The following is a 25436-nucleotide window of genomic DNA, read 5'->3' on the forward strand; positions in this document are numbered from 1 at the left end:
TCCTTAGGAATGGGGATAAACGCACAGGCAGAAGAACTCCGCCAGCCTAAGGAGCAGTTCCCCCCTCCTCAAACCCCACGCCCACTGTATCATCGGGATCAGATGAAGAGCTGGCTGCCACCGTGCAGCAGCAGGTGGCCTCACTTCACGGATCTCTGGAGAATCAACCCCCTTCCTCAGGATACCAAGTGGTAATTTGGGGACTTATCTTAGTCTAACACTGAAGGGACAATGCTGAAGTTTGATTCCAGGTTCCCATGAAAATATGCTAAACTTTGTCTTTTTGACTTGACAAAAAAATCCTCTCCCATGAGTCGTTTTTCACTTACCAGTATCTCTGACAGTGCAAGGTGCCTACGGCATTGCTAGCTCTCCCTGCTTACTCATGAAGCTGCTGATGCTTTTGTCTCATGTTTTACTTTTCCTTCAAATCACAGCTGAGTGCCAGTTTCTGTGTTCTCTTTTGTTCTGTGTTTATAGAAGAAATCTGATGTTTCTGGGTCTTAGAGAAATGACTGAGAACTCAGTGAATCCAGACACTATAGCACTCAATGGCAAGTTAAAACAATCCCAAACGTACTATTTCTTAACCTTTAGCTGTGAGTTTGCATGGTAGGTGTTGAAATAATGATCTCAGCTAAAAATAATAAATACCCATATATGCTTTCAGAAAACCTCTAACCCAGACATATGCTTTTAGGTCAAAAGGAGCTTCTTTGCTTGTTTTCTGACTTCAGCATTTTACAGGCTTTAAAAAATGCTGTAATGAAGCCTGAAAGGGGAAGAAGAAAATGTGGTAGAGGGTTAGGAGGCTCGGGTTTAATTCTCTGCTGCTGTTTTCTTTTGTCATTTCAGGCAAGCCATTTATCTCTTTCTCTCTGCTTTGTTTCTTTATCGCTAAATGAGGACAATACTTTGTTGTTTCACATGAAGCTGCATTATTGTCATCACTGCAAAAGACGGTGAAAAGCCCCGACAGTAAGGCCAGGGGGATTGAATTAAGTTCAACAGCTCACCAGAAGTGGAAAAAAAACCTCTGAAATTTCTTGTGTTTATGGTTGGATTGTGTGAATAGTTCTATCAGCCTGTTGTGCCTTCTGCGAACCTGTGAGGTGGGGATATGGATGATATCTGTGTCTCGGTGGGTTAAAAGGTCTGAACCCTGCTATAGGGTTCACTCAGAGCTTGGTCTTACTGATATAAATGTCTGTTCAGCTGTTTAATGCTGAGAAAGGCTATAGAAAACCTACATACATGAAATGGAAGACTGTGAGAGACCTTACTTTTGTTTGTTGAAGTAACGTCCTGAATTAATTGTTCTGGTGCTGGTTGAATTTTGTAGCTAGATTGCCACATCTTGGGCCTAGTCATATATTTAACCAACTTAGCAAATGAGATGACTGGATCAGCAAGGAGAGAGCTGCAAGATATGAACAGACTGTACAATAAGGGTTATCCACAAACGGCACTAACTAAAATCTTTGGGTTTACCTAACCTTCAGTAAGGAGCAGCCTGGAGGGAAGGAAGGAGTTCCCCAGCCGCCTCTGGACTAAAGAGCCACCGGACAGAGAAAACTGCTGACTGACAGTGTCGCCATTCACGTAAGCATCTGGTTTATCTCCAGGTTCTTATTCTTTGTTATATTAACATATTCTATGTTAACTTTGATTTCTTGGCAAACTGGTGGAAGTGGAAACGGAAAAACATGAATTTGTAGGCAGTCTGCAAGCAGGACCTACATATCTGACTCTGGCTGTCTTGTGCTCTGTAAAGCTGCTGTGAGCAAAGTTGAAAAACCACCTGTGTAGAAACTGGTAGTGCAACGTGTGATGTAACGTGTGAGCATGATTACAGGGTTGGGTCAGGGAAACCACCACGAGCGAGGGGGAAGCAGTATGAAAGGAGGAAGCAGAAGCTGAAACATACCTCTAAAAGAGCAGCGGAGAAATGGTTGAAGAAACGACAGTCTAAAATTAAATCTGGAAGGAAACTTGTGATCTCTGCAACACCACTGTGTCAGAAATCTTCAGAAACTGGCAACATGGTCCTTTGCTGGATTAGTGAAGGATTCTTTTGCATCTACCTTTTGCATAACTTAGCAATGCTGTAAATGCAGAAAATGCATTGCCGAGAGAAGCGATACTCCCAGTCACACTTCTCTAGAGAGCTGGGAACCTTTAAACAGCACTCTGGGCAGAGAGTAGTTATTTCCCATTCCCCCTCATTAAGAGAAGCATAGTTACAGCCTAGCAGTGCCACAACTTGTGCTGCACTGTATAAGCACCAGGGTGTTTACACACCATCATCAGAAACAGCCGTACTCTGTGTGCTGGGAGCAGTCTGCCAGGAACCCGCATCCCTCTCTGTCTGGAGTTTCTCAAAGAATGACACAAATTTGTCTCGGAGATCAAACGTAGAAGCCTGGCCACTTTTGTCCGTATCAGGGTTTATGGCTGAGGACAGTAATATTTTGTTGTCTCAGGATGAGCCTAGCAAAGTTATCAGGTGCAGCTGTGTTAGGCTGGGTTCACCTGAAACCCAGATTCCATTTGGTAATTGCCTCAGAGCTGCTTTATTCCAGGCTGTGATAAATGCACACTGCTTGCACAGGAATGAAACACCAGTGGTGAACCACAGCAACAGTCCAGTTTCCCCATGCCCTGGCAACGCCACAGAGATGCCAGGGTGAAGAAGCTAGGCAAAGCCACAAGACAGAATGAGACAAATTGTTCTGTTGAATCAGAGTGGGTTGATGGAATTTAAGAAGTAAATTCAGATCTTGTCACTAGATTCCTCCTTCTACCTTTTCGCCTTTGCAACTTTCAGGCTACGGTAGTGGTCCTCAGCCAAGAATCTGTGGGACAGATGGCTAGATGTTTCCCTTTCCAGGCCTTCACTGTCCACAGGACAAGACATAGGCTGGCAGATGTTTCCTCTATTTTTGGTATAACCACTTTCAGCAATTTATGGCCCTTCTTACCTGGTGAGTAGAAGCCAGAGCCTTAAAGTCACATTCAACCCTCTGCTTTGACAGCTCAGAGTGGTAAACGTGGAGACATCCAGCCAGCCCAGAAAAGAGAGTTGCTGTAAGAGAAAAGCAGAGCAAACTGTGTTCTCACATCACACTGAAATGCAGGATGACATTTGAACCTCACTGTAGTTAATGGGAATATTGCCACTTTTAGACTCACCAGGAGTTCACCTAAGCATAGTTTTGCAATGGATTAGCTTCTTCGTGGCTTATCTCAGGCTGTGCTTCTTCTCTTATAGTCTTGAGCCATGAAAGCAGAGCTGAGTTCAGGATATGCATAGGGTTAGATTGCAGTAGTGTGGTGGGGAGTCACTTTGTCTACTTGAACAAAACTCTCTTAACTAATGGCAGCAAAATGCACACTTTGATGGTCTGACTGCAGAGACTAGTAAAGCCAGAATATTTCTGGTATGTTCTCTAGGGAACAGTTGTTTCATAGACAGGCTGCATGGAACAAGCCAAAGGTGAAAGTAAAAATTGTTTGAATTTGGTTGCTGAGAGTTTCCTTCCCAGGTTTCATCCTGACAGGTTGCCACGGTTTGTAAGCACTCTTCATTAATAGGGTGAGGAGGGGTTACAGGCCACAGAGAGCAATCTTTCACATCCTTGAAGTGTGCTATAAGGAGTGTTTAAAGTTTCATGCTATCTGCTCAGAAAGTAACAAAGAAGGTAACTTTTGGCTTCTGAGGCTGATCTCCATAGCCTGTTTTAGATATTCTGAACTCTTGGAGAACCTCTTTCTCTCCAATATCTCTGGATGACCCTAGAGGAAATCTATCTCACTTGTCTAAAGTTAACTTGGGAATATCTTCCTATGCTTTAGAGAGGCAGTTCCATAACCTCTCTGTTAAACTTGAATCAGAAGATTTGCTGTGAGGGAAGGACAGCTGGTTAATCCTGCCTGCCAAGGATCTTTTGGCTGGAAATGCCACGTTGTTTTTGATGGCAGCTTTAGAATGCATATTGGTTAGTTTCATGCAATTTCTGGAGGGTCTAAATAAGTTTTTTTTCCTGGCAGTGCTCCACCTAGAACCAATGCTAACTGCAAGTATGTTGCACCTCAACCTGCAATTTGAACTCACATGGCTGGGGGAGGAGAAGAGAGAAAAGCTGGAGCCACTGATGCAGGAAACGCCTTCCTTTTAAGGAGAGCGCAGTGCTGGTTTCTGTATACAGAGCTACCATGCAGCTAAAAAACAGCCGGATGATCTGGTTCAATCCCACACCACACAGGATCCTTTTTATGCAAAGAAAATCCCTCACTGACCAATTAGTATACTTTTCCATTTAATGTAGAGATGGCATTTAGGGAAACCACAGACATAAAATGAGCTGACGATATCATTCGGTCTGCTTGCCTGTGTCCTCAACGAAAGTGCGAGAGATACATCTGAGCAAGGAGACCTCCTGTGCTAGAACATTTGTCTAGGTGTGTCATGTAGCGACAGAAAGAAATATTTTGAGGTAGGAAAAAAGAGAAGGAGTTTACATTGCATTTGCTGATTATATGCTGAAATGTTGCAGGTACGAGTCCCTGTGACATTGCTGCATCAAACTAATGCTAAATATAATGAAGAGTACGCTTTTGGCAAAAAATCCTATCCACACTTTACTAGGCTATTGAGGGGGATGGGGTTTGCGCCACCTTTTGACCCTGCTGAATATGATGGTATGGTTTGTACAGCTCCTTTTACAGACGAAAAGGTGAATTCTCAGCTATTTAGAAACAGCTTGTCCTTTGGTTGTCTGAATATTTGTATGTACCTGACTCCTACTTCCTTCACACTGATATTATTCTGTAGCAGAAGGGAATGAGATGGGGTCATACTATCACTGTGTATTCCTTTGGAAATGCAGCATAAGAAACTCTAAGTGGCCTCAGATTTCATATGAAAGATTTGAAATAATCTTTGATTTTTCTCCCCCTTAGAATCCAACAAAACTTGGAAAAGGAAAGAAATTTCCATGTCTGACAACTTTTCATTTGTATGACAGTGAAATGTATGTATGTGACAGTGTATGACATACGAGACAGAAAAAAGGGGGAAGAGATGTTGACAGAAGCGCACAAGTCAGAAAATCTGTCGTCTTTCCTTTCCGCTTTGCAGAGTAGCTCAAGTGGCTCTTGTGCTGCCTAGATTAAAATCAAGCTGCAAGAAGAAGGCATAATCAGTTTCAATAATACTTCATTTTTCCAATAACGAGAATGGAATTGGACACCTAACAAGGGCCAACTCAAACACTCAGGTACAAATCAATGATTAGGCAATGCAGGAGAGAAAATTCCTAGCTGCGAAAAATGCCAGGGAATTTGGAAAAGTCTTTCTAGCTCCTGAATTGTCTTCTTGCTCAGAAAAGATCTTTGGCCATTTATCTCTCATATTTGATAGCTTCTAAATCTGGGAAGGATGGTTTGAGACATTTCTGCTTTCTGTTTCATACACCTATTTCTGTGGCTTATACATGTTTCTTATTCCACTTTTTCTGAGTTCCAGGAAACTCTGCTAAGACTTGAAAACTTTTCTATTCAGTACTGGCAGTTTGCACTGATATTATATCCACTTCCAAATTTTTTTTTTTTTTTGATGATTAGAATCCTTTCCTTTTAAAGATGGCTCGGTGAGCCCCAGCTAGGACCTCCTTCAAGTGCTGGCTCTGTCACATTGGAGACTATTCAGTTTACTTCTCTCTCCCCTTCCCCAGTGCAATCTCACGACAGGAACACAGCAGAGAGATCAGTTCATTGCAACACTTCCTCCTCCCTGCCTCCATGTTGCTGCTGCAGTTCAATGCTTCTGTTTTCTTTCCATCCTTCTTCTACATCTGCCTCCCTCTCTGTTGAGACCAGTCATAAAAACCCTAAAACTATGTCACGAGTGTGTTGCTGTCTGAGTGTCAGGCAGTTAGCACACATAGACAATATTTATTGAAGAAGCGCACATCCCTACGTTCTTAAATCAGCTGTGAAGCATGTACACCACAGGCAGCTCAGCAAGCTGGCACCAAGGGAACATGAGCTTTTTCAAACTCCTGGGCTGGTATTCCTGTGAATGTGTTTGTTTTATGTGCTCACTGCTCTGTGAACCCAGATGATTCATAACCTGCTGCCCAGAATGCCACCAAACCCAGGGACCCTCTTGTTAGAATTTAAAAATATACCAAATATATGGAGGCTGTGAGGCTCAAATTATGATGAAACATGAATCATTTTTCTTCCCTGGAGTGAGATTGCAGTTATTGGGACAGTATAGAGTTTCAGAGCCTCATTCTTCATTGCTTTCCACTATGCGCTGTCCTTTGCAGCAGAACAACATGAGAGGAGTTACAGCTTTTGGAAACAAGGAAGTTTTGGTCACTTTTCATAGTACTATGCAATAGCACAAGGTGGTGAACAGCAACCACCGTGTGTGGTTGAAGTCTGTAGTCTGGCAACCACAGACGTGGCTGAATCAAAAATTGTCATCATACTTAATGCCATTACTTTCTTAAAGGGAAAGCTGAGTTTTTATTTTGTATGTATGTACTTGGTATTGGTAATGACTCCTTAGAGATTAATACTGAAATAAAAACAGTAACATAGCATAGGAAAGAAATAGCATCTATAGAAACTATCCTAGAAACTTTTAACCTGCCGCTGAGTACTGTACTGTTAGACTCTATCAGTGAGCGGATCTCTGGTGATCTGTTTTTGTTTGTTTCTTTTTTTTTTTCTACACATATTTTCACACTATGTAGAAGTTTCTGCACATCATTTCAAATGATAGTCTTTTCTGACCTTTGCTTGGGAGGGCTCAGAAAAGTTATCTTGTGAACTTCAATTGAAATACCCTAGAGGTTCTTTCAACTGAGAAAATGTTATATAGAAATAAACTATTTCAAACTTGAAGTAGCACTGCAAGGGACCAAACGCCATGTCTCCATCTCCTTCCTAGGAAAACTCCAGGGCTTGGCCTCTGGCAGCCAGTTATTCCACAGGCCTCGTGCTGCAAAAGTGAGTATTAACTCAAAGGAGAGCCATACTGCAGCTCTGTTCCCTTCTCCCATCCCTGCAGGCTTTATCTTTAACAAACGATATGCTTGGGTAATTTTCAGGTTATTTTTCTAGTAACAATTCCTTATGTTTCTGCCCATGTTAACCAACCCTAAATTGAAGCTCCTCTTTGTGTGTGTGTATGTGTGTGTGTGAGTGTGTAACTAGTTGCAGTAAGACTCTAAATTACTAGGCATTGGTCATTAATGGCCGAGTCCTGATGAACAGGAGCACAGGCAGACAGATGCATGCGGTCTGTGCAGCTGACAACAGTTGATTTCTCGCAGGAAAGGGGTGGGATGCCATGCTGAAGGCTTCCCACCTGGTCAGGCTCTTCTGCCCTCATTGCTGCTAGACAATAACCCTCACCCAAGGATGCACCCGCGCGGTCACTAGAGGGTGGGCAGGGGGCTGCCACTGCGGGGACTGGGCAACACCACATACAACACTGAAATTCGTGGGTAATCGACAGATTAGTGTTTTTTCAGAGAGACAGGTTCTTGTCACAGCTACTTTTGGGACTCCAAAGAAGGTGTGGGAGGAAAATTGCTCAAATGAGGCAGAATATGAAGTGCTGTTAGTGAGCAGGGACCGAGGTCCTGGGACACTGGTTCACCTGGCAGCTTGGGGGGAAGGAATTGGAGGCAGGTGGAGCCACTGACAGCACCAGGAACAGCTGCTTTGGGGAGGAACAGCATCGTGCTGCACTGGGGAGGGCTGCAAACTTTTAAGTGTTGTGCTGTAGATTTGATATTTATTTTATTGATGAAAGGGCTAATTTGATTTGTCCCGCTTGTGTTTCGGAGGGGTGGTTAACAATTCTGTGAGCCCTTTCAGTGTACTGGGAAAGATGCCCCTTACCCTGCTGCCTTGGACGAGGGTCCTAGGGACTCCCTAAGGGGTCTCTTCTCTTTTCTCCTTGTCCCCGTGCTGGTGGGCTGGGCAGGATGCAGCACCCCCCAGGCCCACGTGTGCCCCCAAGCTGGCTGCCCTGGGCAGATGGGCAACAGTCCTCATGCCTTGGGGTGTGTGAGGGAGGACAGGGGCTACTTTCGTTTGTGTAGCATCGTGCACACTTGTGGAGCACTTACCCAGTTGGGTCTTCTCAATATGGATTTTTATTCCTATGATATACAGGTGTCTTACATACACGTGTGAGTGCAGAAGCCCTGTTGCTCACAGAGGTGATGTCTGAGAGGTTGGTTTTGCCTCAGAAGACTTTGTCTGCTCATGAGCTGATTTTGTAATCCCTCTCCCAACCCACCCCATATGGCAGTTATAATCAGCAGAGCTACTTTCCTGTGAGACCTCAGTATGGAGAGATGGAAGTTATTTTCAGCCTGGTCTCTCTCCTTGCAGACACATGAACAAGCCACTCTGAAGCATGACTCCAATTTCTGGTGCAGAGGCAATGGCCGTAATTCTGACATTGCAGCAAGCCTCCTTAGGCATGAATGGTGTGGAATGATTAGAACAATTGTCTCCTGTTTCTCCTATGTACTTTCAAAATCTCCTGCTTGCACAATAAGTGATTTCTAGCCCTCAGATACATTGATTTTTATTTTCAAAGCCTGTTCAATAAATGTACTCTGGCTTGGACTTCACACTGGCTCAGACTTGTCAGAGCTGAGGTGCTCCTTGAGCAAGTGTGTAAGCTGCCACCTTGCCTGTCAGATTTGGGCTCTAGATTTGCTTCTGTTTGCTCCTCCATGGGCTTGCAGAAGCCTAACTGCACTGAGAAACACAGCTTTGTGTTTATTCCCATGTGGGAAGCAAAATCCTGTGTGGTGCAGGTTTGGGCTGCCTGTTGAAGCATTTAGGCGCTGAGGTGAATCATCTGCTCTGCCCGTCGAGCGCTTCCTACCTTTAGCAGTATGTCAGAGCCTTCCAGTATACCCTTTGGCTGCTTTTTAAGAGTTGGTGATGGCCTGGTGCAAACAGCCCTGTGCTCACATTAGTGGTAAGGCTTCAGGTTTGGGTTTATTTTGGAAAGGAAGTGCTCCGCAGGAGGAATGGAGGCTGAATCCAGCCCTCAGTGAAAGCCTGCTTTGCTGCTCTGGCTTTTCTCTTTCTCTCAGACAGTTCTTTCATCTGTGCTCCATTTCCTTGCCTGCACATTACTCTGTAACGTGTCTCTCCTCCTTCAGTTCCTTGTACAGCGAAGGATAAGAGAAGGCAGAACAGCTATCACTTCATAGCCTTCCTTATCCCCCTAAAGGATCTTTAAAAGAGCTCTTTTGTCCAGTTATACAAAACAAATCAAGTCAAACCTTTTGCTGAATGTAACTCTTATTCTTCATGCATGGTGCGCATTGTGTTGTAAGAACAGTCAGACCATGGAGCAGGGTGAGTAGAAAGGATGGTTCAGGTAAGTGCTATTTGATTTATTTTCCGTTGAATCTAAGCTGCTTCATTTTATTTTTCTGTCTAGTTTGTAGGTTTAGAGCTTGGAGTGTGTTTCTATAGCTTTTTGCTATTCTTCTCCAGTCAAAGAAAAAAGAGGAGCCGTGTAGTGAATTGGTAATAAAATGCTTTCTTCTGTGTTCAGTGAGCTGGAGACAGGTGAAGACCAGGGTGGTGGGGGAGGCTTGGCACACACCAGGGCATTTAGCAAGGAGGAGCTGGAAACATGGCAGTGGCCTGACTTTGCAAGGCTTGTATTTGTGGAACATGTTGAGAGATGAGCCTATATACTCAGACCATGCCTAGAGCAAGGAGAAGTCTCCTTTAAAAATTTTAAAAGATGTTCGTTGATACTACTCAAAATTTTCCCCTGCTTTTCGTAGCCTTTAAAAACACAGTACTTGCAAATCCCCAGTCCTCCTGGCTGTGCATGCCTGGTGCTGACAAGCGTCATCACGCTGGCCTAACAGAAGGATCCTGTGCACACAGGGGTAGAGCGCTCTGCTGACCCTGCATGGCACGTGGACAGCAAAACAACCCTGCTCTCCGTCTCTGCGCTCAGCTCCTGGGAGGCATCAGGCAGCTTCAAAGTGAGCTTGCACCTCCATTAGTCAGATCTGAGCTGCGATGAGCTCAAGCAAGATGGTTTCAAGGCTCCCTGCCACTCTTAGGAGAAAACTGTTGAGCCTTTGTCTCTCCCTGTTTTCCTCCTGCCTCCCCTTTTCTGATTTGCCTCGCTCCGTAGCCTCCTTGCAGAGCTGTCCTTTTTTTCCCTCAGACTCTGGGATGTGGCTCCCTCATCCTTTCTAGCTATCCTCGTTTTTGCCCTAACGCTCCCCCTCTGTCTGTATGTCTGACTTTGTAAACCCTTGATGAATCTCTGTAATATTTGTAGGAAAAACTGTGCAGTAATTGGTTTTGTAATTACAGAGGCAAAAAAAAACCAAACCAAAACAGTCAGTGAAGGTGAATACTGCAGAACTAAACTTCCTCTAACTCCTCTGCGGCCATGTCTCCCAAGTTCCTTCCTGAGCATCAGGAAAAGGGGCGAAATGCTGGTGCTTGCCTTTGGAAGTGCGATTTTGGTAGCAGTGCTTGAACTACAGCCTATTGGCATAGCGTTTCTATGTCCTAGCACCGACTTTGAAAAAACTCTTTGTTCTCTTCTCTTGTTTAGTGTGCTGAATGGCACCCCAGGACCTCACCCAGGTCTTAGGTGTTTACTTCTCTGGATTTCTGGTTTTCTACCTGTAAAATGGAGAAAAGACCTACCTTCAGATGATTAGTCAGGTAATATTTCTTTTATGCCGTGAAAACAAAATGGGAGAATTTTGTCAAAATGCAAAAGGCTGTCAATGAGTGAGGTTAGAAACAGAGTTCAATGGCAAGATAGTTTGTGAAAAATAAAGTCACGCTTATTCATTATATCCACTATAGCTGTATCTTGCTTGGAGCGGTGGTTTGGGCTCTAAACCAGCAGAGCATACTTGCCATCAAAGTAGATGTGGAAGAGAAATCCACAACCTGAAAACTCTTAACTTGAATTTTTATCATCTTAATTCCTGTTTCTTTGCACTTCCACAAGCTAAAGACTGTCCTCAAACTTCAGAGCTGAGTGTTACGATGACAGAGCACGTGAACCCTGAACTGCCCGGCATAGAGCCAGTGAGCTAATTCAGCACTGTCTTGTTAATCGTGCCAGAGGGCTGTTAGAGCCCAGCTTAATTACACTAGAAAAGAAGCTGCAGGAGCTGATATTAAGGGACTGTTAATATCTTACCAGACTTTCCTTGCCAGGGAAGATAGGCCAGATGATAGATTGCACTTCATTTTGTTACTAGGTAAACCTGACTAAGCTTGCTAGCGTTGGTATTCTCTTTGGTGGGATCTCTTCTTGCACCTGATCAGGTGCTGATCTATGTTGAGCCCACCTGGTTCCAAGTAAGTTCCTGGTCACCTCTAAGGAACAAGGTGGACGTGAAAGCTTTTGGTTGTTTTCGCTGTGGGTAGAGACCCAGTTTTGCTCCTGCTGACTGACTGTGTGTGTTTGTGGAGCAGATATCTTCTAGTGACTGCTAGTTTAGAAAGAACTGGAGTGCATCTAAGACTAGCTAATTTCTTATCTCACGGCTGTGACTATTTTATGCAGCTCTGTACTGCAAAACAAGGGAAACCATGCCTAGCAAAAAGTGAGTTGCTCAGCAGATGCTTGCTGTCATACAAATTAGACATAGCTCTTGCATCTTGGAGGGCTGCCAGCAGAGAGCGAGCTGTTGCGTTAAATGTCTACTACCAGTCATGATCTAAACTGAAAGCAGGAAGAGTAATAGCTCTTCTAGCTTTACCTTAGCAGTTAGCGCTTTTTGTGGTATTAAACATGTTTCTTGTCTTCAAATCCAAATAATGATAAAATTTGTACTGAATTTCAAATCAATGACTATATGGGAAGAATGGAAAAAGTTTAATTAGGAAGAGTACTGTACTATATAGAGGCTATCTTGCTTTAAAGTGGAAAGGGAAATAAATTCTATTAATGCTGCTCATCTGTAATGAAACAATTCTTACCTTCAAAGCTATAGTTTAATTTTATGTGCCCTAAAGTAAGTATACAATTGACTTGAACTCCTAGTGGATGAAAAATAACACTACTCCATACGCATTTTCTTTGACTTTTTACTGTCTTGACCAAGATCTGTAATATATAGTTGCACTAAGTAGTTTGACTAATGAAGCACGGTATTTTTTCCTAACCTAAAAATATTTCCTTCTGAAATTTTCCTGAGCTGCAAAGTTCATATTTAAACAGTAACTCATTTGAACATGAGGCAGACTCCAGAAAACTCCAGCCTTATTAAATTCCTGAGGGTATAAGGTCGCTTTCAGTTATTGCTGTCTGTTATGAGCTCAGGATTTAACACCAGAAAGACTGCTTTGAATTGAATCAGTAACCTTGACCGTTCATGCCAGTGCTGCTGATTTCTGCCTGTTTTATTCTCTGCAACCTTTTGTCTTAGCCAAATTGTGTATCATAAAGGTTTTCACCTCTTGAGTTAGTACAGGATGCCTAGAAAGACTAGATCAAGTAAGAGTTTGTTGCTTTTAAAACTTTAATCTTTTCGATTGAGAAGAAAAATTAGAAAATCTGACCCAGGTGAGTAGTAGCCTCCCCAGAAGGCACATGAAAAATTCTTTCTTAAAGAAAAAAAAATCTATTTAATTCATTTCAGAATTTTGCAGGGGAGGAGATATCATTATGTCGCTGATATTTTTAGTAGTTCTGATGCTGGAAGTGCTGTGCCTGTAGCACAGCAGCACTTTTCAGAAGAGGAATACCTGAGACGCCAGCTAGTACCATTTACTGCTCGTGGGCTGGAGCGCTTGTGAGTGACTGCTGTGACCAGGGAGCGACTGCTGACCCATTGGCTGTCAACTTGAGAACAGTTGTTCCTGCACTGGTGCAACTCTCGTCTCTAGATGGGCCAGGGTAAGAGCATTATGTTTATGCTTAATCCTTTCAAGGCTGCTATGAGGTTTTCTTCATGCTTTTCTTGCATCATTTATTCCTTGATGTGTAGAGTTCCCCCACCCCCCAAAAAGAAAAAAAAACTTCTTTCCAATAGCTACAGCAGTTATTTTCTATGTCCCTTCTGCAAAACTGAAATGCAAAGGCCAAATAGTAATGTGTACTTGCCTAGAAATAATGTGCTGAGTTGGTAACTACCGGAGAAAATAATTTGGTGCAGTTATTTCTGTGTATCTCTCTAGCACCAAGAATAATTAGGCACCAGCTGAACACAGTGACTGCCAAAAGCGCATTTGGAGGAGGTGGGTGTTTCTGGGTGGTACAGTCATGCATTAGCAAGTGTGACTGCATCACTAAAACAAAAGTATATTCAGACCCTCATGTTCTTTTTAGGGATGTGCTGTCCTCAAGAGGAAAGGACATCAGTAAAGTACCCGGCAGGGAGGAAAGGCAAAGAGCTGAAGAAGGAAAACTGAGGTGCATTTCACTGCTTAGCGTTAGCAAAAAAGCACCCACCTGAACTAGATGCAGTTCACAGTTGCTTCGGGAGTCATTTTCTGTAAAAGCTGAAGAGGGAGCAGGTCAGCTGCTTCAAATCCAGTTCTCTAGGCGTTAAATCTGAATTAATGGGTGGGTGGGCTGCAAAGAGCAACCAGAAGGACAGCTGCAGTAGAGACAGAGATCCAGGCAGCCCTGAGCAAAGCAAAGGTTATAAACCCTCCTCCCCTAATGCACATACACGCTCTTGCGGTAAGTCAAGTCAAGACAAGGACATAAATTTTTCTATTTACTGAGACTGAGCTCTCACAGGGTAAAGAATTACTTGTGAAAAATTTTAGCTCTCCTGCGAAAAATCTTTTAGTCTCTCTCTTAGTCCTTGAGTTCAGTGAGCTGCCCCAGTGGGCACCTGTGTATTTTGTGGGGAGGGGAAAGCACCTCCAGCAGAAATCTTAACCTTTATGCAACTGGAAGGGGAAATCAAGGTTTCTTCAACACATCGCATACATGGTATAAATGCTAGACATTAAATGATATTGTGTGGGGACGTGCGGTAAAGTGTTTGGCACAGTGTATCCTAACGAATGATGAGATGCAATCAGACACCAAGAAATCATGGTCTACAGCCTGCAAGTGCTTTTAATAAGCTAACAAGCAGATAGTTATCCTAGAATTGTTGTAGTTGCGTCTTTCACCACTGGGGTGTTGAAGGATGAGCAGGTACAGCTCAGTGAAAAGGATACAAAAGAAACAGCCCTGCCTCTTGAGAAATATTTAGCAGCTTAACTAGATTCAGAGTATAATACTGTTAACAGTGCATAAGTGACAGCTATTTTCTGTTTATCTACATATCATTTCATTCTCTGAGCCTAATCCATTATTATTTAAATATGAGTATCTTGAGTATTTCCTCAAAAACAACCTCTATTTTTTCTTCCAACTTGCTTTCACAAGATATTGTCAAACTTCTTACATGTAAAAGGAAAAGCAGTGTACTCTACTTTTCAGGAATCATAAAGGGAAAAGTGGGAGAGAGAAGGTCCTTCCCCTAGAGATCCAATTTTCCCCTAGGTATCCAATTTTAAGTCTTAGTATTCGGGAAACGTGGGAAATGGAGATCCTCCATCTGAAATGTTTCAGTGGGGTTTTCTCTGTGGCCTTCTGCTGATCTGTCCTGTTAAAAAGCTGGATTCCATGGCTCTTTTCGGAGAAAGTAGAGCACTGCCGATGTTTAAAGTGATCATTTTCTTTCAGCATGATACCGCCATTGCTGAGGTCATGGGGGCTGTAGAGGCTGTACTCTGCAATGGTAGTAAAGTGCTTTAGATTACACTGAGCATCAGCTGAATTCTGTCCTGCAGCATCCTACTATCTTCAAAATTTAGCTGTGTTACTGCTCAGTTAGAGGTACACTGCATGACAAGTAAGCTTTCCGTTGTATCCGCAGATCGGTTAAAATCAACAGTAAAGCAAATGCACAGTTTCTAGAACTCCTGAGTAATATCTCATTTGGATTGTGATGTGAAAGCAGAATATAGTAAGTTTCAGGTGGCAGAAACAAATTAGTTAAATATATTGAGTCTCAGATCCCATCATCTTGCAAGAAATGCCTTTGATAGCTGGCAACTAGTGGGCAAAATACAACGATTATTAAACTCCAGAGCTTAGAGTACAGAGGAAGGAGAGAGGGGAGAGAAAAAGTGGTGATGGCTTCTTTCTGAATTTTCTTGTGTAATACAAAATGCGGAAGGTCTTCTGGAAGAAAAACAGCAAAGACCAGCAATAGCTTTCCCAAACTAAAGGTGTATATAGTGGTCTAACATGTCAGTTGCCTTGTGCCGTCCCTAAGCTGCTGACCCGTATGCCAAATAAGAGCCTCTTTGCAGAAGACTGCTGCTGCTGACAGTGGAGTTTGTAGCTCTGGTTAGGACTCTGAGTCCCTATGCCTGTTGGACAGCACTGAACGGCTGGCAATGAATGCGAACGCACTCTGCCTACATCCATTTATCCTGTAAAGTGCAAAACCCTGGTGCAAAGTATTACTTTTTTTAAACATTATGTCCCTGGGTTCTGTTGTGGTTCTTAATCACTTATCTGTGCTAGGGGGTAAACACACACGCCAAGGGCCCTGTTAGTACCCTTAGGTGTTTGCAAATGGGCACAGCTAGTTTGGAAGCAAGGGCTGTTCTCCCCATGTCTTAGTACTGTGGTTTGGCATCGAGAGTGTGCAAACAAGACTGGCTAAGGTGCGGTCTCTGAGGCTTACAGGCAGGCCCCAAAAGGACTTATTTGTTGCGGCTATTTTTAACCAAACCAGCTGGCCAGGGATGGCAGCAGTGGGTGCCAGGTCCTTTCATCTCTGCTGGTATTGGGGACAGGGACTAGAAGTCCTGGGGGGAAAGAGAAGGGTTTGGAGTCAGAGCCAATCCCACAGGATCACTTTCTCAGGTATGTAATGCAGACTGAGATCACTGCCTCTGCCCTTACTGGAGAAGCTGCTGCAGGGCCTTTTCTGGGGGCCCACACTGCCAGTACTGTGGTTGGTCTCCGCTTTCTTGCGTGGCTGGAAAGAGGGTGCACAGCGCTGACACTCGAGGCAATAGAGAAAAGACTGATGTGGACCAGCTGCTCTGACAAGCTAGAGTCATGTCCTTGCTGAGACAGCGCCTCGGAGCACCAGGCACTACATACACCCAAACCACTGGAGGTGCTCCAGCTCTATGGCCCTTGGGGCTACATTCATGTCTGCCTTCGGTGTGCAATGGCAGAGGGCATAGGACACTGACTGTCTATGAAACCTGCAATCCTCTGAGTGCCTGGCCTGCTGCCTGGGGCTGTAAAGGTGTCCTGCAGGAATGCCTTCCTCTAAGGGAGCAGGTGTCCATGGAGAAGGCAGAGCCGTGGCTGCTGTCAGCTCATCGACAGCGGGTGATACTAGATTCCTTCAAAGCTCCTTCCCTTGGCAGGGGATGGCTTGGCTCTGTGGTGCAAGCCTGTGCCAAACTAATAAAATGGAGTCTTAGTTCAAAGGTGTATTTTTCTATCTGATTTGTGATAAGGATCAAAGCATGCATATGGTTTTACTTGGTAGTGACTGAGGATTGCTCGTGTTTTGTTTCTTTGTTCTGTCTAAAGAGCTCTGAGCTTCTTACTTCTCAGGCTCTGATTCTGTGAGGACTTACACTTCTGCATAACTTCAAATGTGCAAGTTACCTTCATGTTTAAGGTAATACCTGTGTGGTTCAAGCCGGGCAGCTGTGCAAATCCCAGCTGGATCAGGGCCACAAAGAGTATACATCACGTCCTTTTCTAGAGCAAAACTGATCCCAGATGATCCATTTCTTTAAAACTTAGGCAATTTATGCTCCCAATACTACTGATACAAAAGTTGAGAGTGATAATGTAGATGTAGAATCTTGGTGCTTTTCCTTAAACACAACAAATGTCATCTCAGTTATATAAACTTATGCAGGTTAAAAAAACCCAATGAGTATGTTCTCCTTATATGAACAAAAGCTCTTAAAGATATTGCCTACACTGCACAAGCTTCTGAAAGGCTTTCTTGAAATCTTCATTAAAGATTGTGTAGATTAGAGGGTTAATAAGGGAATTGATATATCCCAGCCATGCTAGGAAATTAGACATGTCTTCTGAGATATGACATCTTTCACAGGTATTAACAACTACTTCTTTTACAAAAAAAGGGAGCCAGCAGATCACAAATGCCCCCAAAATCAAACCCAGAGTAGTTGCTGCCTTTCGCTCTCTTGTGCTAGAGATTCTCTGTTTTTTCCAGGACTTCTCTTGCTTAGATTCTGACCTGGGGCTTCGTAGGGTGATATTGATTTTATCACAGTCCACCAGAGGATCTGATGTCTTCTCTGCTGTGCTGGGCATTGAAGTGAGTTTGGTGCTTCTTTCACCTGCCTCCAAAAGGACTTGTCCATTTACCTCCTCCCTTACAATCCGACTGACGCTCCTCCTGTGAAATGTCTTTGCTGCCTTGTATATCTTGTAATAAAGGATCAAAATCAATGCCAGTGGGATGTAGAAGGCGCCAAATGTAGAGTAAATGGTAAAAACAATGTGATCATGTTTGATGATGCATTCGTCATCCCTGCTGGTTGTCTGGTGCCGCCAAAACAAAGGCGGCATGGAAATAAAAATGGATATGATCCATACCACTGCAATCATGATACCAGCGTGCTTAGGTGTCCTTTTTCTGGCATATTCCACAGCATCCGTGATTGCTCTGTACCGATCCAAAGCAATGGCAGAGAGATGCAAGATGGAACAAGTGCAGCAGGTAATGTCCACGCTCAGCCAAACGTCACACACCACTTGCCCCATGATCCAGGTCTCCTTCACAATGTAGACAATGCTGAAGGGCATCACTAGGACTGCCACAAGGAAATCGGTTACTGCAAGAGAGCAGATTAAATAGTTGGCGGGATGGTGGAGCTTTCTTGTCACAATTATTGCAGTCATCACAAGAGAATTGATGGCTGTTGTCATTAATGCAAGCACAGACAGGGTAATGGAAATGAGAATCTTGGATGTCACCCATTTGAATAGTTCTTCTGATGTACTGTTCTGTTCAGTTGAGTTGATTAAATCCATGTTCACTCTTAAAGGTGATCTTTATCTGTAGAAATTACCTGTTGGAAGAGTAAAAACACTTCAGAAAACACATCCTTAGTTTCCAGGTAGCTTTAGTTTTGCCATCCTAGAAGACTATGGGCCTAAACTTAGAGGAACCTCAGATTTATTGTCAGTAATGACTCTAGCACCAAGCAGAGATTTTCCTCTGTGAGGTGGCTCTGCCTCTGGAATAGGAGCCTCCTCTTCTCCATGGCTGTGTCAATGGAGATGGGCACGTTTGTGTGGCAGAGGAGAGCAGGGTGCAGTGGCACCTGAGCTGCCGCAGCCCTACGGGGTGTTGTGCAGTGCTGGCGAGGGGGAGCCAGCCCTGCTCCTCAAGCAGGGCTTCGGCATCAGCGCAGCCTCTGCGCTTGCTCCGTGGTGCTGAGAGAGCCCTCCTTCTCAAAGCTTACTCTGAATAGATTATAGTTGCTTCTTGAAGCTGCTTAACATAGTTTCATTCTAACGTAAGTACCAATACTGCTTTTAGGCTTGCCCCATCAACCCTGCTAAGCAACGTAAATGCTTTTGAAAGCTTTAATCTACAGGAAGTTGGTGTAGTGCTCCTTTTCTCTCTATAAAGTCCTTTTTCCCTGTCAGCATGTGAGTGCATCCCTGTTTGTGTATAAGTAAGCATGAGTTTTCTAAACTGGAACATTGCTTTCAGGAAAAAGCTGAAAGGGGAAAAACTGCAGTACCAACAGGAGACAAAACAGTTTTGCTTTGAAAGCTTAATTTTAGAGCCTCCTCTTACAAGGCCCTAAAATGATATAGCTGAATAAATTTTAAAACTTCAAATGATTGACTTACTGTCTAACTGAAATATCATGTACAGGTAAGATGCTTGAGAACACCGCTTCTCCTCAAGTTCTGCTATTCTGTGGTTGCTGAATAGAAAACTGCACAGAACTGGAATGCTAGTTGTACTGCTGATGCCAATCTCTGTGGAAACAGTGCAACTCCTCCTTGGCTCTAGAGAAAGCAGGGATATACTTGAATGGTAGGATGAAATTAATTCTCAGTTATGTTCTGGGGACTTACAATTCCACCCTACTTTCTTATCAAAAAAGGTTTCTGAGCTCACTACAGACTGTAACCGAAGTGCAAACTTCCTGCTTTTTAGACCAGAGCTTGTAACTCTCTCACACTGAGAATTACCAGATTTCAGCCTCTTGAGATTTTTGACATGTAATTTCTTGTTTGTGTAAAATCTATGGCATGAATCCCTAAGAGGGGGGGTTTCTTTGACCAATTCTGGAATGAAGTGGACTTCACTTTTGTTGCATTGGGTGCCATGTGCAGGGAAATAAATGAATATTTTCTCTTAGAAAAAAAGAGCGTCTCATTAACATTATTAAATCTTTTTTTGTATTGTGCTGGAGAGGTTTAAAAACAATGTTTATACGCTATATGTTATCTTAACTCCAGTTCACTAATTCAGTGGTAGATTTTTTTTTTCTTTGTCTTCTAACCTGGGCAATAGCTAATATGCTATTGGGCTATTCAAAAAAATGTTTTTAGCCTTGCTTGGTTAACATTTAATTGCATAGAAGGACTAGGAAAGGAAATTTTACTCAGCGAAATTTGCAAACACTGAGTGGAATTTTGTCCTATATGTGTGCAGATTACAGCATGCATGTGCTGTCTATCTTCCTCTCTCTTTGTCCCTCTCTCTAAACGTGCAGTATAGTTCACACCAGCATAAAAATAGTTCTTTCATCATGTCAATGTCACCTTAAAACCTTCTGAATCCATGGTAATTGCTAGGTGGCAGATATTTTTGTCTGTAGCTAGCTGCCTTCCACAGAAGGAACAGGCACCTATAGTATTATCTGGTGAATGTTCAACCTCTGCTAAACAGATCTTCATTTTTTAGCTTCTATAAATAGATAAAAAGTCTTTTGGGCTTCTTTTCAGTCCAGTAGAAACTCGGACTGCCGGGGATATTCAACAACTGATCATATTTTAGGCTCACTGTGGTTGATTATCCTATATATTTCTACTCTTTAGATATTAGCGCTTAGTCACAAGCAAGTGAAAAGCAATTTAGAGATAATTAAATCTGATTAATAGCTTTTGAAAGATTATTCAGTTTGTGCCCATGGAGTAAGAAAAATGATATGGATAAGTTCACAGAGCTAGTGTGTAGGAATAAGTGAGTTTCTTTAGTATTGCAATGACTTGGAAGCTCTTTATAGAAGCAGAGTGACAGCAGTGTGCTTACTTGCCATATGCAGCGATAATGCTTCCCTGTATGGCCTAAAGAGTATGAGCCTCTATGGTCTGTTTTCCTAAAGGCTGGTAGCAGAGAAACGCAGCAGTACTGAAGACAACCACAGGAAGTCTTCAGTGTACTACTGTTAGACAGATCATTGTGCTGGGGCTTCTGTTCATGGCACATAATTTGTTCTTTAATGATACCCTTCTGGAAATACATCTTTCTGTTTTATATGGAGTGTTAAAATCCTCTGCTCTTGAATGTGGTTTCCATCACAGCCCCAGCAGCAGGCATCTGGGCTGGTCTCCCAGAGCTGCTGAGCAGACCAAGGAGTGTGGCACCATCTAAGGGAGGCAGCAGTCAGGCAGCAAGATTTGCCCTCTGAAGTGGTGGCTCCCTCTGAGGTTATAGAGCCATCCTGTCCGTGCCTGTGCTGCGTGGGACTGCAAGTCACAAAGTTTGGAGGCTTTCCTGTCCTAGTGGGATGGGGAGCCTCCGCTAACTGTGGCTGTGATTTGTGCAAGCTTGTTGGGGCGATCATTAGCTAAAAGACTTTTTATAAATACGTTTTATAGATATGTGAAGTTGAAAGGCTGGCATCGTTTAAGATTGGCAGCATCTGTTGCTCTTTCCTCCTTTGATTGCTTCCAGGATGAACTCATTCTGGATTTCTTCTTGTTGAACTCAGTTCAATCAGTAGCTGTCACTGGCTTCTGAACTAAGCAAGCAATTAAACCATTCTTAGCAGTATAAAGGATGGTCCTGCAGATAGTGCGCTGCGTTAGGATGCACGAGAGCTGGCCTGCATCCCTCTGCGGTAGGCTTCCCTTGTCAATTTTTGAGTAAATTCATTTAAGTGCTTTGGTTCACTCTCTGTAAAATAGCTACACTAGTGCTTTCCTGCTGCCCCACTTTGCATGTTTATATTGTCCTCCCTTTAACAGTAGGAGTTCTCTCTTGCATGCGTTTAGTGTGGGGAAGATCTAATTTCAGGTGATGCCCAGAAGTGCTCTAGGCATACTAGCATAACTACAGCTCGGACTCTGCTGTTAATTTGTGCGAGAGTCTTTTGAGCTCTGGCCTCACAGAGCAAGTGTAATCCCTCTGCTCTGTGGTGTGGGCATGGATGTGTTCTCCACACGGCTACATACCTGGCATAAAACTTCCAAAGGAATCGTGGAAGACTTGCAGCCATTTCCTCTGCAGTGAATTTACTCTGATGAATGAAAACAAACTTGTGGTCATGCTGAACTGAAGGGGAATCTATACTTAAATAATTATAGAATGTGTTCGGCAGTGACAGGTAACTATTTTCAAAGAAATTCTTAAGATTCAACTATTTTGAAGGTTGCTTTTACGGAGCTGGCAGCTCAGTGCCCCTCTTAAAGGACTAAGTAGAATCTATCAGCTTACCACTGCTATCTCGGAAATGTTTTATCTCTTGGAAATGTCATCTATTATTACCTTTTCAATACAGAGCAGTTATTGGAAGACTTTTGAATGACTTGATTCTTCAGCTCTGTATTTTGCGTATGTAATCTCCTGAATTTAAGACTGGTGAAAATGATGTTTTGTACTGTATCTTCACCATAGATCTTAACACAATAGATTATTCTATGACTGCTATTAAAATACAAGTACAGTATTTCAGTTGACCCAGAAAAAGATTAGCCTTTGATTGATGAATGAGGACCCCGTAAACAACGTTAGTTGCTGTTCACTTGAGATATTGTGTCTGTTAGCCTGGTATATGTTAACGCTACTATTTCTGAAGAACGAGCCACTTCCAGGAATCTTTTTTCCTTTCCTCCCGGCTACGGCATGTTAAGGTGATATGAATGTAAGTACCTCCTTAGCGATAAACCATGTATATCATCTGTCTAATCTTGTTCAGAAGTCATGGGGTAAAACGTATGTAGTGCCTTATCACAAAAGTAAATGTTGAATTTGCCCCCTGGCAACTCAAAGAAAAGGGAGTGTTGTCGGTGCTCCTCAGTTTTGTAGGTGCATATGTGTGCATCATCATTAAACCCATAAATGCCTATTTATATCTGAGCTTTACAGGATAGCAACAAAAGTGATCACTCTTGTTCAGCAGCATCGGGCTGTCCTTGTATGTTTAGAAAACATCACTCCTCTGCCTTTGAGTAAACCTGGGATGAAATAGAAAACACTGGTTGCTGGATAAACATAGCTGGGGATGCCTTTGGGAAAGGCATCATGACCCTACTGTTTTGGGTCATGAATTTAGACTGAACTGTTAGAAGTTTCCAACTACTGTTTATTTGTGTGTCTAGTTTGTTTTTTAAAATGCTTTAAGCACTGTCAGGGAGAAAACTTGCCAATTACAGTTTGACTACTACTTTTGAATACAAGTTTTCTGGGTGTACTGAGGGGTGTTTGCTTTTCTTTTTTTTTTTTTTTTTTTTTGGTCCATGGGGGTTCCTTAGCAAAATGTATCTTTGGTTTAAAAAGCCATGAAAAACAAAAGAAAGGGAAATGCTCAGAAAAGGAAAATGAGCATCTGATTGAATTAAACGTATTTAAAATGTTACAGACAACAATAGCAGTCTTTGCACTGTCAGACTGTTCTCTGGATTCCTTATGTGCCATTAAGCAAATGCAAAATTGAGCAGGTAATAGGGAACAATCCTGATCATTTCTTTCATTCAGACAGGCTCCAGCTGGCCTTGCAATGATGAAACATTTCACCTGCTAGCAGGATTCCTGCCTTTTTTGGCCAAGCATCACCTTCTTGCTCCTGCGGAAACTGATGCCACAAACTTCCTGATAAGACCCTATGCCTCTTTTCAGCTAGTCTGTTTTTACAACCACTTCCTGTGCAGGTTAGCCAGATACTTATGGAGATAAGACTAAAATAACCGTAGAAGGGTAATGTAGTCATAAGCACCAGCATTGCGTGGGAGCTAAAATTGCTTCTGAAAAACAGTACTTATGAGCTCGTAAAAATCTTTCCCAGTGTGGCTGTTGCTGACTTTAGATACTGATCGAGTGATGTGCTAATGACAGGTAGCTTAGTAGTGACCCAACATGTTATATACGAGTAGAAGGAAATAATACCATTCTGTAGTAAATGGATGTTTAAAGAGGGTGAACTCCTACAGGATCTGATGGGGGAATGTGTATTTTGCTGAGTCCAAACCCTAGAGTCCCAACAGGTGAGAAAGAGGAGAGGAGCACTTTCAGTTTGACTCTTAGATGTCCTGTCCTTAAACTCTTTCCTCCCAATAATTTTTTTCAAGGCTCCTGAAGCTACAGGGCATCCCCTGGTACAAGGTAGGGAGGACTGCTCCGTTTACAAGAGGAGTAACTGGCCAAGCGAAGGCAGCTGATGCCATCCCTGGAACGCACAGTAAATGTCTGTCAGTAGTCTGAAGTGAGACGCAGAAATGACAAAGTGGCCCTACGCTTTCTGCACGCTTCATGTAGATGTACCTCCCCCTTCTAAGGCATAATTTTGAAGCTCTCAAATCTTGGTGCTCTCTCAGATCTTCTAAAATGGCTTACAACTTACTTTCTTAACTTTTTTCTCTTTTAAGAGCTATATCTGCTTCTTAGTTAGGAGGTAGAGTGGAACCTCTTCCTTTTAGTTCTTCATCTGTTGGCAAACAGTCATAGGTGCATGCTTAAGTATTGCTTGGGTTTCTCTGCTTTGGGTGGCACTGTCCTCAGCCCATGGGACTGAATACATCTGGACCTCAAATGTATTGGAGAGGTGGAAGAATAATTCTAAAGGTGTTTAGGTTTTGCTGCTTGAAAATGTTAACTGGAATTATTTACCGTTTTCACCTATAGAAAGTCATAGCAGACCCATTTCTAGAAACCCAGACCAAAACTACAAAGTCACAGATAAATCAATTGAACTAATGTCAACTAAAGATAACACAGAATTCTGTCTTCTAAGCAACCCCTGAGGAGAAGCATGGGTAAACAGATAGCCTTTGCAGCATGCGCTGAATGTCAATATAGCACCTGAAGGAAAGAAATTTGAGAGTCCTGGAGAATACTGTGCCTCCAGCTAGAGATGCACAAATCCGTTCTTGCCTGAGCACAGGAATGCACCGTTACAAAATGGCAAAGGAAAGCCCATTTCTGTGCCTCGAATTCAAGGCACAAAAGTTGCATAGTAAACCTTCATTAGATGTTTTTCTTATTCATATCACCAGTCTAAGAGTTCCAGTGTTTGCAAAATGAAACACTGCAGTATGTTTTGTGCCAGGCAAAACAAAGAGGAGGCTTGTTTCTAGTTTTCTGAACAGCACTTTAAATTCTTTCAGCCAACAGAAATAATCCTAAATGGTGAAGATGACAGATGAATTCTGACAGATTTAACCCCGGGTGTCTGCTCTGTCATATATTTGCCCTTGGTGCAGAATCAGCAGCGGGGGAGGTTGTACCTCCACTGAAGCAGCTAGGCGCAAAGTCTCAGGGCTTGCTCAGGCCCCCAGGGAAGGCAAGCTTGCCTTGTGCTGCTGGATGCTGTAGGAGAGGTGCAAGCACCGACTCCCTCAGAACCCAAATTAAGGCAGTAATTTCTGGTAAAGAGGCAGAGTGAAGCACTGAAATAGCTCCTGTCCTCCTCTCCCTGATGTAATTAACTCACCTTCATGTTTCTTATCGAGGCTGTATAAATTGCAGAGTGATGGCTGTGACTCCTTTGGCACATCTCCCTCCAGACAGCTGTGCTCCTTGCTGCTTTACTTCACGAGCATTTCCAAGCACTCCATGTTTTCCAATCTGCAACAAAAGACTCTTCAAGCCCAAACAAGACAAACCCATGTAACGGAGACTGTCGCACGGGGGCAACTCCTTTCCTCCTCTCGATTCAAAGGTGTTGCTGCAGCTCCTGGAGATGTACTGCTAGAGCTAGCTTAAACTCAGCCAGGTGACTGAGCAGAGCGCTCAGCAAAACCCACCTGGGAAGCAGAGTTGCTGCACAGGTGGGATTAGTCTGCGCTGCTCTCCTTTATGCATTTGCCATGTTCTCTAGTTACATCTGTTGGACTGCAGTATAGCCCTCTGCGGCTTGTCAAGCTTGCCTGGAGAATACCTCCCCTGCTTATTGTCATC

At 43.2% G+C, this 25436-nt stretch overlaps 1 protein-coding gene and 2 long non-coding RNA genes across 5 annotated transcripts in view; 2 read left to right on the forward strand and 1 right to left on the reverse strand.

Annotated features, from left to right (window-relative positions):
* The first annotated feature begins 753 nt into the window (after nt 1–753).
* On the forward strand, nt 754–7117 carry LOC138061289 (uncharacterized). Its single transcript, XR_011134963.1, has 3 exons — nt 754–855; nt 1503–1602; nt 6965–7117. It is a non-coding gene; the product is annotated as an uncharacterized lncRNA (long non-coding RNA).
* Nucleotides 3003–25436, reverse strand: part of HTR1F (5-hydroxytryptamine receptor 1F) — a 134642-nt gene continuing 112208 nt past the window's right edge. For 2 of the 3 annotated variants that reach the window (XM_009682689.2, XM_009682690.2), the window contains exons 4-5: nt 24970–25103; nt 12943–18144 (exon numbers count right to left, since the gene is read on the reverse strand). In XM_009682689.2, the coding sequence (XP_009680984.1) occupies nt 17006–18106 (1101 nt within the window). In that variant the 5' untranslated portion in view covers nt 18107–18144; nt 24970–25103 and the 3' untranslated portion in view covers nt 12943–17005. Of the gene's footprint in view, nt 3086–12942; nt 18145–24969; nt 25104–25436 lie in introns of those variants that run through there. The other variant, XR_011134957.1, reaches the window with a different exon arrangement.
* The window catches only part of LOC138061285 (uncharacterized), a 93757-nt gene continuing 81130 nt past the window's right edge, over nt 12810–25436 (forward strand). The window contains exon 1 of the long non-coding RNA XR_011134959.1: nt 12810–12949. This is a non-coding gene — a long non-coding RNA (uncharacterized lncRNA). The remainder of the gene's footprint in view (nt 12950–25436) is intronic.

Source organism: Struthio camelus, chromosome 1 (assembly GCF_040807025.1).
Source record: "Struthio camelus isolate bStrCam1 chromosome 1, bStrCam1.hap1, whole genome shotgun sequence".
Lineage (NCBI taxonomy): Eukaryota > Metazoa > Chordata > Aves > Struthioniformes > Struthionidae > Struthio > Struthio camelus.